The following is a 13,523-nucleotide window of genomic DNA, read 5'->3' as shown; positions in this document are numbered from 1 at the left end:
AGGGAGAACGTGCATACTCCTCACAGGTAGTGCAGGATTCGAACCCCGGTCCCGATCACTGGCACCATAAAGGCGTTGCACTAACGGCTATGCCAACTGTGCTCCACAGGTTAGACAGCAGCAAGCATCCGTGAGTGGAAATGGTCAGCCAATGCTTCAGGTCGGGACCCTTTATCCCTCCAGTCCTGAAAACGGTCCAGAGCTGAATGTTGACTGACCATTTCCACTCACAGATATTGTCTGACCTGCTGAATTCATCCAGAAATTCTTTGTCTGTACAAGATTCCAGCATCTTGGAATCTTGCAATCTTAGGGCATCTGCTTCGAACAGTAATTTTTACTGCCAGGGGTGGGTGGTAAATCTGTAGAATTTGTTGCCCCAGTTTGTTGTGCAGTCCAGGTAATTAGGTGTGTTTAAGTTAGAGATCCTTGATTAGCCAGGGGGTGAACAGTTATGGGGTGAAAGTCGGGTAGCAGGGGGGTGGGGGTGAGGAAGAAAATGGATGAAATGGTTCATGATGAAATGGTGGGAAAGAATTGATGGGCTGAATGGCCTATCTTCTGGTCATCTGAAACTTTTACATTTCTCTTAGAGTGGGTGGGATTATCTGTAGGGCAGCACAAGTAAAGCTGGGGATTAAAAAAAAAGAGTAAAATTTCAATTTTTCTTGTGAAGAAAAAGAAAAATGTTTGAGAGTGTAACAGCTAATTATCTGGCATTGTGAAGTTCTGTTTTGGGTCTGGAAGACTGAAATGTGCCTGGTCAGAAAGTGAGGTGGCAGCTTTGTGTTGGATGTTGAGGGTAGGTAGTAAAGTGAAGGCTGGAGCTGCTACTATAACTGCATGGAGGAGACACATGAAGTAACCATCCTATCCAAGTTCACTTGCACTGGTGGGCAGGCACGTGCTATTGCTGAGTATGAGCACAGCTGGAATATTTTAAGAAAAGGCCCTGGGTGGATGATTAAGCAGCATAATGCCAGCAAAGGCATTAATGAGATGGGGTGCTACGATCTGCCCATTCCCAACAGGTGTTCATTGGTCATGTGGGCCTGTATGGACTCGTCCATAAATCGGTTCACAAGTTGGCAGTTGCTGTCATTTGGATGGCAAACTCGCACCTGGGATAGTCAGATGATGGACCCTGTCCATCCAAATTTTGTGTCAAGATAGTGTGGTGATCCAACCACTACATTGGCCGCACTCCTACCGGCCTACTGCAGGGGGAACCACTATACTTGGAGGTAGGCAACCCGGGAGGCTGGCCCCACCCGGCCAGATGTCAATCACTGGTCCATATAAAGACTCAAGCTGGCCCCCTTCCTAAATCCGTCGGGCATGTGGAACCAGAGCCTACACAGACCTGGGGTTCAACTTTCTCGAGTTTTGTGTTTGTTTGCCATGCCCCAGCGCACCACAGGTGGTTTCCCTTGTCAGCCCATTGCAGGAAGGCTTTGGAAAAGGTACAGCAGAGATGTAACAGGGTGTTGCCTGGATTGGAGAGGTTGGGCAAACTGGGTTGTTTCCTCTGGACCTTCAGAAGCTGAGTGAAAGCCTGGTAGAAAGTTTATAAAATTATAAGTGGTGGTAAATCTGTGGAAGTTGTTGCCATGGGCAGTTGTGAAGTTTAAGTCATTGGGTGTATTTTAAGGCAGATTGACAGGTTCTTCATTATGGAGAGAAGATCGGGGAGAGGGGCTGACTGGAGAAATGGATCAGGTCATGATTAAATTCAGCCTCGATGGGCTGAATAGCCTATTTCTCCTCCTTTGTCTTCTGGTCCAAGATTGGGCAGACAGTCAGAATCCCGTGTTCACACTAGAGAGGATGCTTTTGAGGTGAGAGGGATAGAGGAGCGCAAAGGCGATGTGTGGGGCACATTTTTTGAGCAGAGAGTGGTAGATCACTGGAATGGATTGCCATTAGTGGTGGAAGATGCCAAGACAGCAGTCATGTTTCAGAGGCATTTTCGATAGAGACATGAATATGCAGGGAGGAGGAGAATATGTAGCAGGGAGCTGATATTTAGTTTAATCTTGTTCAACACAGACATTGCGGATGGGAGCACCTTTTCCAGTGCTGCACTGTTCAATTGTAACCTCACGAATGCTCACCCGGGGCTATGAAAATTGTATTTCAAAATGACGTGGACGAGCAGATCCACTTGTAGATGTGGCCTGAAATCATTGATCAATGTGGTGAACAGTTAATAAATAAAACTGCTTCTTTGCATTAAAAGTTCTTTTTCCTTTTTTTTCCCTCAGCCTGTTGTTCACAAAGTAAGTGGCTCTTTAAGAATATTTTCAAAAACAAATCTCCTGCACTTTCCTTGAATGAATGTCACCTTGAAATGCAAAATGTTGTTGGCTTGTTGCAGGAAGTGGAGAGTGCCCGGCCTACCCGACAGAGCTGGCCTTTGTTCTGGACACGTCTGCAGACGTCACTCGCCCTGTGTTTGAAAGGATGAAGAAAATTGTCCTGGATTTCGTGCAGTCCATTAACATCGCTGGGAATAACTGTCCCACAGGTGCCCGCGTGGCAGTCCTCACCTACGACAGTGAAGCAAAGCCTTTCATCCGATTTCCCACCTTTAAGAGAAAGCAATCACTCCTGAAAGAAATAGAAGAGATGGCATACGAGCGCTCACAAAGCAAACGGAATATTGGCAGCAGTATGAGGTTCGTGGCCAGAAATACGTTCAAGCGAGTTCGCAATGGTGCCCTTGTGAAGAAAGTAGCTGTGTTTCTCACTAATGGAGGATCGCAGGACTCCAAAGCCATGGCCATGGCAGCTACAGAGTTCAGCGCTTCAAGTATAATTCCCATCGTCATCTCTTTTAAAAGCATCCCTGAAGTAGAACACGTGTTTCAGGTGAGGTGCATTGCACGCTTCTAATTCTGTTCTCTGTAGGGCATAATGTTAGCTGGAATTTGAAGGACCAACGTGCGTAATTTTAAATGCCAAGTTACAAAACTACGGGAGTAAACTGTGACTCTGATGGGTGGCAGTCCGGGCTGCCGCTTTTGGAGATCAGTGGCGCCAGGCCTTGTTGTCCCTCGGGGGAGGGAGGTGCACTGCCACCAAGTTCACGGCAGTCTTGTGGGAGGTTGAAGGTGCCACCACATGGTCCCACTCCCCTGAAACGTCCTAGGCCGGAGGATGGCTAACTTGATCCCCCAAAGCAACCCTGACAGCCGCTACTGAGGGGTCATGCACGAGGGCGAAAACAAGCTATGGCTGATTCTGCTAACCTTCAGTGCAGCCACAAGAATCGTAGGCTGCATGGTATTGTTAGTGCTGCATCCCCCGGAGGAGTAGCAAGACAATTACTCCCGTTTCTCGGTGGCAGAGATTCGGAGCAGCAAAGAGCCATAACTCCTGAAAACTCCTGCTGTTGGAGTTCCCGGTACATAAATCAATACCAACAGTGAAGGTATCGGTACTTCTGAGGTTGAGTCCGACTGTCCATCTCATTATGAGGGACAGGTTGGCGGATGAGACCAAGCCAGCCCTTACCTATCCAGTGGTCCAAGGAGAAGGGGTAGGGACCTACGGATGAGTGCATTGGTTACAGTCCGAATTTACCAGCAGTGGGCATAACACTATAAACTGTGACAAGTGCAGAAAGTCATTGAGAAATCAGTGATGTATGGAACAACAGCCAAATGCTTCATCATCTAATTAGCAACGCGCATGAACGAGATTCCTACTGTCCCTACCTACTCTCTAGTGAAACCACGCCCAAAGGAACGGGCTTGGCAGAATCAGCGGGGAAAGAAGACCCTAGTACACCCTAGACTAGCTCCATCCTAGTCTGGCCCAGTGAAGAGATGTGAGAGGTGGAGACCCTAAGTGGCCGCCAGGGAAATACCTCTAGCCTCACTTACCTGGTGAGATGGGGAGGAGAGCCTGTAAGGGTTCTCATTTCTGGCTGTATACTCCCGGGTGCAACTCACTCAGGGGAGAGTAACAGTTCAACTGGGGCAGTACACCTGTCACACCCTAATGCCGGTATCCTAAGGGGAGCTCAGGGAGGACAGAAACCTCCCCGTAGAGCAGAAGGGGAAATGCTCGCTTGATCTTAATTTTCAGTACGAATAACGACCGCAAAAGCAGGGCTTCACGATCCTTCTGCACTCTTGGGTTTTAAGCAGGAGGTGTCAAAAAATGTTACCACAGGGTAAGTGACTTGTGGCGGCCAAGAGCTCATAGCAACATCGCTGTTTGACCCTTCAATGTCAGCTCTTCCTATGGAAAAGTACATTTTAACTCTGTTAAAATAATTTTTAAGCAATCCAAGAACATTAGTGAGCTTTCAGTGATAACCCTTTAAGAATGTTTCAAAGTGATAAGATTTTCAAGCTGAACACTCAAGTTCGGATTTCCTTCAATTTCAATTTTACTTTTCTATTGCAGGCATGTGCGGTTTTGTTTAAGCATTTATGAGCATTGTCGAGTAAACTTGCTGTGATTTGCAAGGTAGATAACCACAATAGAATCGTGGTCCTACTTTGATTCGGTCGTCTGGACAACAACACTGGGACCTTGAGTCAGTGGGGTTGAGGGGGCTGATACAGTGTGGTGGGGACACTGGATTGAAGCGGAGACCTTGGGTGCTCGGGCAGGTTTGGCGACGGCGGTGGGGAGGTGTCCGTGTCCGTGACGGCTGATTCTGCTGCTTAAACTGCACAGCATGAAGGCATTTCTCGGGTATCCAGAAAGTGCAGTTAACCGATGCACATCCGGTCCCGAGTGTTTCAGATAATCAGAAATGTACTGTGCACCAAATGTAAAGACACATCACCAACATTTCAGGCTTGAGCCCTTCATCAAAGAACGATCTAGTTTCATGTTTTTGGGAATGAAAACCTCCGATGACCTGACAACACATCAATGCAATGATCAAGAGTGTGCAACAATGCCTCTTTCTGAGAAGACAAAAAAGTTTGGCACGTTTCCCCCCCTCTCCCCCCCATCTCCATCTCTCAACGACTTTTCAGGTGCACCAAAGAAAACATATTTACTGGATGCGAGCTGTTCAGCTGAAGATCAGAAGAACCCACACAAGATAGCAAATAAGGATCTGAGTAGAACGAAAATGCCCCTGTCTTCAAAGGGCTTCATCCACACCTCCTGCTACCTAGGAGAGGCAGGCGACATTCTAAAAGACCCATCGCTCTCTGAACAACACTCCCTTTCTCTGCCCACCCATCGGGGAGAAGGCTCACGTGTGAAAGCATGCACCACCATTTCTTTCCTGCAGCCAGCAGGCTCCAGAATGGACCCCATAACAGTGCTCTCATGCTGCCCTTGGTTGGTGCTGAATGAATCTTCCTTTATGTTGTGATCCTCGACTCTGTCAAATGTGCAGCTGGATGTAATAGTGGAGATAACCTGTTGGTCTGTTCCTAGAATCCTTCTCTCTGTACTGTTAGGCTTCCTCAGAAATACCAGGTTGAGAGAGAGGTAGAACACATAAGATGCCAGTGTGAACTGGAGGCATTGTAGAAAACCTGTAGACATCACTCACATTTCACAAGTATGGAAATATATTGGTTACAATGCATTTCCATTTTTACAATAACGAGCATATCAAATGGAGTGCTGCTCTGTTTTGAAAATGTGCAGAGGATAAAATAGCTCAGGCACATGCTTTTTTAAAAAAAATATATTTTTCACACTATCAACCATATTAATCAAAATACACACAAAAAATTCCCTCTTGAATATACACAGTGGCATTTTCTCCCCTTTTTTTCCACTCAGGCTCATGCTTAAATGAATTATACATATCTGCTTGCTTGGTCTTTTGCTGGAAATCACTGAAGCATCAGATTCCTGGTCAGAACTTTGCTTCCTTCTCTCGAGCAGGATGGAGTGGATAGTTATTGTAAAGGTTAAAACCTTGTGTTTTCTTTTGATTTTTTGTTAATTTTGTGCCTATCCTTTGAAGGAAAATGACTGTTTGTAGTGTTACCATAGTGACTATGACATCGTATGTAGTAATATCTGAGCAGACAGGGAGTTTGCATCTCATTCTTCAATGAATCATTACAGAAATGGAAGCTCCAGATACTTTTCATTTTATTTAGTTTTATTTTTTGTATATCTATTTAAATTCGAATATCGTTGTCTTTAAATATAACTGAATGCTTTGTTTATTCATTGTTAAGGAAATCTCAATGTGAAGTTATGCAAAATGTTTATTCGTTATATCAACAAATTAAAGCTACTTACAGCTGCACCTACAAAATTTGATTTACTAAATTAATAAGATAGTAATTTGGAATATCAGCCTCATGTTTCTTTGAAGATGACACGTTTTGAAATGGGGAAATACTAGAACCTGGAAAGTGTCATCTACAGCTATCTTCTCATTGTTCATGAAATGACCATTGCATTTCGGGAGCTTGGATCCAAAGATCCATCCAAACCAAACTGGAGTGCTCTCGCAGGATGACACTGTGCCTAATAAAAAAATGATGTGAACTGCATCGATCGCCTTGCCTTTGAAATGTGACCTTTGTGTGCGTTGGTCGAATGAGGTCGTTGGTTTGATCTCTAAAACACCATCCATCTATGTGTTGACCACTTATTAAAGCCGGCACCAAACTTGGTGGGAAAACCAAATCCTCACTCATCAGGTTGTTTCAGGTGGCAATTGAGGATTGACAAAATGTCGATATTTGCAGAGCAACCAGGTACTAATGGAATAACAGCTTCTTCTTGTGGGAATCCAGCAAGAAGGCGTGATTGAGTAGTTCCCTCAATCTATCTGGACCAAATGGCCATGAAAAACTTGATCCTTTCAGTGTTTCGGACCCCTAAAGCCGCTTTCAAGTGCATTCTCCACCAAGAATGCGCCTGCAGAAGTGGATGCAGAGCTTTGGAATCGTTGTTCAGGTGGCAGCCCTGAAAGCGCTGCGCTGTCCACCTGAAAAGGACAGCTGTAGGAGAGGCACCTCGGAGCACACTCCGGCTCCTGTTCACTGTAGCTTTCAGGCAGCTGCATTCAAGCGATTATCCTCCCGGAGTAGGGTTAGAAAGTGTGCCTCGGAGGCACCTCCTGCTCTTTCAGGTGGGTACCCCGAGAGCCACATAGGGGTAGAATATACGACTTTACATCAGAGTATTCTGGCCACCTGAAAGAGCCTTAAATAAAATGTGGCTGCTTTGCTTTCTTCATGCTCCATAGCGTGCAGTCCCTGATATAATTGAACTACTTTCTTGAACAAAAATGTCTTTAACTGGCTTGTGCTGACTACAACCACCACCAAACTCTCTGGACATGACATGAAATATAGATTTAAAAAGTGAACTTTGCATCAGGAGGCGGGATTCAACTTGCAGCCATTCAACCCCTTACAAACTAGGGCTCTATTTATAGCCATTCAGTGTAAACCATAAAAATTTACAACAGTAAAAACGCTATACTGGAGAAACTCAGTGCGTCAAACAAAAAAAAAGTGGCTTTCCATTCCAAGATATCCTCCTTCTTCAAAAAATGCGGCTTCCCCTCCCGCACCATCAGCAGAGCCCTTACCGCATCTCCTCCCTTTCCCACTTATCTGCCCTGGCCCCTCTGCCCACAGACGCAACAAAAGCAGGATTCCCCTTATCCTCGCCGACCCCCAGCCTCTGCATCCAGCATATATTTATTTAGGAAAACATTATTTGACTTGCTGTGTTTCTCCAACATTGTGTTTTTACCTCAATCACTTTGTCTGCAGATCTTGGTGTTTCATTAAATTACAACAGGTTAGTTTTTACGTGCTTTACCGCAGTCCCTGACTGCAGGAACAAGACTCAGGCCTAATATTCTAATATACCTACACATGCCTCTGACGCATGCCAATGTTTGCCCATAATTAAAGCTGCTCAATCATGACTCTTGCATTCACACAGTGTGACATTCACTTCGCTGGTTTTCTTTTGAATGACGAGGTGGTGATTCGATCAGTACTGCCATCAGGAAACCAGCAGGAGCCGTGTGGCTGCATAACTTGACTCCGCATTTGAGCTTGCCATGACAACACCATGACCAGATGAGGGATAAGGGAAAGGCCTGCACGTGAGAAGTACAGCAGGTAGAGGCCAAACCAGGGCCCTCAGGCTTGCCCCACCATTAAATATGGCCAGGGCTAATCTTAGCTCCGTTTCGGTGCCCATCACACTCAATTCCTCGATCGTTCAAGTACTTATCTATCTCCGCCTTCAATATTTCGAATGATCTGGCCTTCACTATTCTTGGGGGCCGAGTACTCTAACCTCTGAGGGACGATGTGTCCACGCATCTCTGTTTTAAATGACCGAGACCTTGTTCATGAAAACACTTCAACCATCTACTTTGTCAACCAGCCCTCAGATTTTATATGTCCAAACCCTAGTTCTACAAGGAAAACTGACCAAAACTCTCTGGCCTCACTTAGTAGGCCAACTGTACCATTTCAACCCATGAGATGGAGAGATAACTCTTTCCCCACTCATATTCAATGGTTATTTGATATCATATGGGCTTGAAGAAAATCAGATATAACATCAAAGATATAAAGTTGAATTTGATAAGATGTGGGGCCCATTCATTACAACTTGAAAATTTAAGGTGTCCAGATGCCCCGGAGACTACCTGTCTGATATCTGAAAGTCGTTATTCGATTCATATCTATACAATTCATAACCTTGTTTAGAGGGAGGGGTTGGATTATCGGGGGGGGTTGGATTATCGAGGGGGGGTTGTCTTTCCTTTTGTTTTCTTTTTATTAGAAGAGAAAAACTAGGTATAGATGGGGTTAACTGTCGATCGTTAATTTTGATCATTTCACAGAATTAGTCAAAAATACCAGAGAAGTATAAAATTATTTTTTTATATAAGGGAATCTTAATTATATCTTAACTATTTTCTATTCAACAGTAATTTTCGACAAATAATGAAGAATGATTAATAATTAACTATTAACTCCATATAATCATAGAATTTGATAGTAAGTGGGATATGAAGTAAATAATTATTATACTTCTGATTTACAATTTTCATGTGATAGGATATGATTTGACTTATGTTATTAGAGGACCATGTATAAAAGGTTTTTTTTCTATAAACTGGAATTTCTTCTGCTCACCAAATTAACATTCCCAGGAAGGATGCTGGAACCGAGCTCCTGTGTGGACACGTTCCCGTGTCCTTGGAAGTAGCAGGGTTTATTAAGGGAGTGGAATTCCCCATGCGATCTGGGAATCCATGAATTGAAGCAGTGTCCAAAGTCAGGGGCCCACGCTGAACCTAAAGAAAGCGCAAGTGAGCTCACAAATGGAGTACAGTACAACTCCGATTATCCAAAATTGGATTCTCCAAAATCTTTATTTATTCAAAATTCTTTTAAAATTTTGGATGAATGAGGAGATCCGAAACAAATCAGAAATCCTCATTTACCTGAAATCTTTTTGGAGCTGAACTAACCTCACGGGTTGAAAAAAAAATTCACTCAACATGAAATGAGAATGATGATTGTCCTAGTTTCAGGTAACTCCCTCCCCTCTCTCTTTCCATTTCTTCTTTACCTTCCCCTATTGACTTTTCTCTCCAACTCTCCCTCTCAAACTGCATGCCACTGTCTTCCAGCCATAAGCAGGTGGAAGTATCCCTGGTCCTGGCATCATCAAAGAGAGTGGCCTCCCAGAAAGGAGTGGAACCTTGGGCTAGGTGGTGTTCCCTCCCCTCCTATCCCCTTTCCTCCCTCCTTGGCACATCGGAGCTCCCGACGACGACTCTGAACCCTCCCCTTAGCCTACTATCACATATGCACACCAGAGTCACCGATGTGTGTGCATGGTAGGCCGAGGGAAGGATTTGGAGTCGGGCATCGGGAGCTCTGGTGACTGGGGAGACAGGTTTCTGCTGACTTGCCAGGGAGTGTCCTACCAGCCCGGATGTGTTGGGGATTGGCGACGGCCAGCATTTTTTTGGTAAGCATTATTTTAATGCTTCAAAGGCATTCCTTTGTTGTTTAAACACTGTTACACATGATGTACTGTTGCTACTGGGCTGTTTTTTAAAAATGACCAGTTCTCCGAAAAAAAATAATCCGAAATGGGCCCAGTCCCCACCATTTTGGATAATCGGAGTTGTCTTGTATTTCTTCGCCTTCTGCACCGGAATTCAGCAAAGATGTGAATGTCCTAAAGAGGTTGTTGCAGATATTTACTGGAATGGTTCCAGGCGGAGGGATTTCAGTGGCAAAATTGGACTGAAAAAATTGGAATTATATTCCTTGAACCCAAACAAGATGGAAAGTGAATTTAGTGGATTTTTATTCGTCGATGGTTCAAAGACGAGATTTGGGTGAAACCTGCCACAGGCTCTATACCGAGAGCAGTTAGGATCTAGAATTTATTGCTAATTAAGGGTAGTGGGTACTTTCAAGATAAAATTCAATAGATCCCTGAGGGGAAAAGCTTGCTGGGCAATGGAGAAAGAGGGGAGAAAGGGACTGGCCCAATAGTGGCTTCCTCCGAATTTGCAACCTCCTTTTACAAAGTGGACATGAAGCAGATGTGTGGGGATCGGCTGCTCCAGCCTTGCAGTGGGATCATGCATAAAAGTTGACGGCCATTCTTTGGCCCCTTGACACATCTAGGGTCGTGGAAGCAGCGCGTGGCATATTAATGTGGAATTTTTCCCAGAATGGTCACATCCTCCCCTTTGATCATCCATCAGAGTATAAGGTTTGGCCCTGTCCCTCCAATCCATTCCCGTCATACCGCAATGAGAGGCACGGCTGCAGAAACACCACTCCAGAAACGTCGGCAGGAATGGTGGAGGAAAAAATGCATACGAGATGCTCTCTGTCAGTTAACAAGCAGCTAACAATTTCTGGCCCAGCGTGTGAGTAATGTTAGAATTCACAATGTAATACTACTCATGCCCCACAACTGTGTAATGTGAGATTCATACGTGGCTTCATATGGGATTAACTCCCACTCAGGTCTTCGAATAAAGCTGGAGTTTAATTGCTAAGCTGCTTCTGGGCCAGGAACTGACTTCTGACAATTTCACATCCCCTGCTCGAACCCTGAAATTGGAAATTGGCCAGTGGATATGATCTGCATTTTTAAAGAAGGATACTGCTCACTTACTGTGGCGATACGACCACTAGCCAACTGCAGGGGGGGGGGGGGGGGATCTCTGTACCTGCAGGAAAGGGCTGACTCTACCTGGCCGGCTGTCAATCAGCCGACCTAAGCTGGCCCCTCCTGAACCAGTCACATGGGAGCCACAAGGCATGAACTGGTGTTCAGACTTTTACTGGAATAAAGCCTGTAGTACAGTCTTTTGAATTTTGTGCTCAGCACCCTGCTCCTCTATTCAAGAGAACTGACTGGGACAGCAGAGCGGTTAGATAAGGAGGAAAAATGGAGATCTTTATTTAACTGCCTGTGGCCTCCCGATTTCTGCGAAGCACGGACAGTTAAAATCAAGACCTGCTGATTAGATAAATTATGGTTTTACTAACCTGGCAAGTTTCTTTCTCTACTTCTAAATCAAGTTTCTTTGCAATTTTGTTCCCAAGGATGCCGTGGTTGTGTTGCCAAGACAACGGCAAAGGGCTGAAGAAATCTTGCTTCAAGTCTCTTCGTGCACTCTGTGTTACGGTACAGTTTTAAACTGATCAACTATGATTATCCTGTGATCTTCTTTCAAACTTCCCTTTCACAAAACTGCCTTTCTTGCTGCCCTTTTTGACGATACCTGTGTGAGAAACAGAAGTACCTTCACAGAATTTGCTCGAGACAAAAATTGAGAACAAAGAACTTTATTATACTATTACAACAATGCAAAGTTGGGTGCTTCCCCTTACCCTGGGAATACACACAGATACTGAGGCAGACCCAACTTTTATACATTTCATTTCAGTACAGAGATACCTTCCCCCTAACATTCTTCTGCCTCCTGGATTGGTTTAGCATTAGGTAATTCTGCCCACGTGGATTCTAACTTCTTATCAGTTTATGTGCCTTCCTGCAAACTTGTTAGCCAGGAAATATCATGTCTTTGTTCTTTACTCATTAATCAATCCCCAAGACTTGCTAAAGCTATCTACTTGCTATCCTGTTTTGAAGATCCTTATTTTATTATACTTTTATAACCCTTCCTCCCATTCCAGCATCCCTTCACCCTGATTTAACCCGTAATACTTCATTTCTAATGAGCACTTGCTTGACTCCTCACATTCCAGTATCCCTTACACCTGTTTTCGTCTGATTTTCTACTGCAAATTCCTTTGCCTGCTTGATAGATGCTAGTGACGCTGGGCGATAGTGACATAAGATACTAGTGATGCTGGATGCTGGTGACACTGGACACCAGTGACGGTGGACGCTAGTAATGCTGGACACTCATGATACTGGACACCAGTGATGCTGGACACCAGTGATGCTGGGTGATAGTGACACTGGACGCTAGTGACAATGGACGATAATGATGCTGGGTGATAGAGATGCTGGACACTAGTGACACTGGACACTAGTGATGCTGGATACTAGTGACGCTGGACACTAGTGATGCTGGACACTAGTGACGCTGGACACTAGTGATGCTGGACACCAGTGACGCTGGGCGATAGTGACACTGGACGATAGTGATGCAGGACACCAGTAATGCTGGACACTCATGATGCTGGACATTAGTGATACTGGACATTCATGATACTGGACACCAGTGACACTGGGCGATAGTGATGCTGGACATCAGTGACAATGGACACAAGTGATGCTGGGTGATAGTGACACTGGACGATAGTGATGCAGGACACCAGTAATGCTGGACACTCATGATACTGGACACCAGTGATACTGGACACCAGTGACACTGGGCGATAGTGATGCTGGACATCAGTGACGATGGACACCAGTGATGCTGGGTGATAGTGACTGGCCGATACTGAGGCTGGATGATAGTGACACTAAATGCTAATGACACCAGAGATGTAAATGCTAGTGACGCTGGACGATAATGACGCTGGACGATAGTGATGCTGGATGATAGTGACACTAAATGCTAATGACACCAGAGATGTAAATGCTAGTGACGCTGGACGATAATGACGCTGGACGATAGTGATGCTGGATGATAGTGATGCTGGACGACAGTGACGCTGGATAATAGTGATGCTGGGCGACAGTGAGGCTGGACAACAGTGATGCTGGACGACAGTGTTGCTGGATGACAGTGACACTGGACGATAATGACACTGGACCACAGTGACGCTGGACCACGGAGACGCTGGACCAAAGTGACGCTGGACAACAGTGATGCTGGATGACAGTGACGCTGGGTTATAGTGACGCTGGACGATAGTGACGCTGTACAATAGTGACGCTGGATAATAGTGATGCTGGACGACAGTGAGGCTGGACAACAGTGATGCTGGACGACAGTGTTGCTGGATGACAGTGACACTGGACGATAATGGCACTGGACCACAGTGATGCTGGACCACGGAGACGCTGGACCAAAGTGACGCTGG

At 45.2% G+C, this 13,523-nt stretch overlaps 1 protein-coding gene across 4 annotated transcripts in view; it reads left to right on the top strand.

The window, feature by feature from the left end:
• Positions 1–13,523, top strand: part of LOC138747481 (collagen alpha-6(VI) chain-like) — a 141,000-nt gene that overhangs the window by 106,488 nt on the left and 20,989 nt on the right. For all 4 annotated transcript variants that reach the window (XM_069906747.1, XM_069906755.1, XM_069906738.1 and 1 more), the window contains exons 27-29: positions 2,265–2,279; positions 2,378–2,871; positions 11,568–11,649. In XM_069906747.1, the coding sequence (XP_069762848.1) occupies positions 2,265–2,279; positions 2,378–2,871; positions 11,568–11,649 (591 nt within the window). The remainder of the gene's footprint in view (positions 1–2,264; positions 2,280–2,377; positions 2,872–11,567; positions 11,650–13,523) is intronic.

Source organism: Narcine bancroftii, chromosome 1, assembly GCF_036971445.1.
Source record: "Narcine bancroftii isolate sNarBan1 chromosome 1, sNarBan1.hap1, whole genome shotgun sequence".
NCBI lineage: Eukaryota > Metazoa > Chordata > Chondrichthyes > Torpediniformes > Narcinidae > Narcine > Narcine bancroftii.
This window is presented reverse-complemented; position numbering and strand designations above follow the sequence as displayed.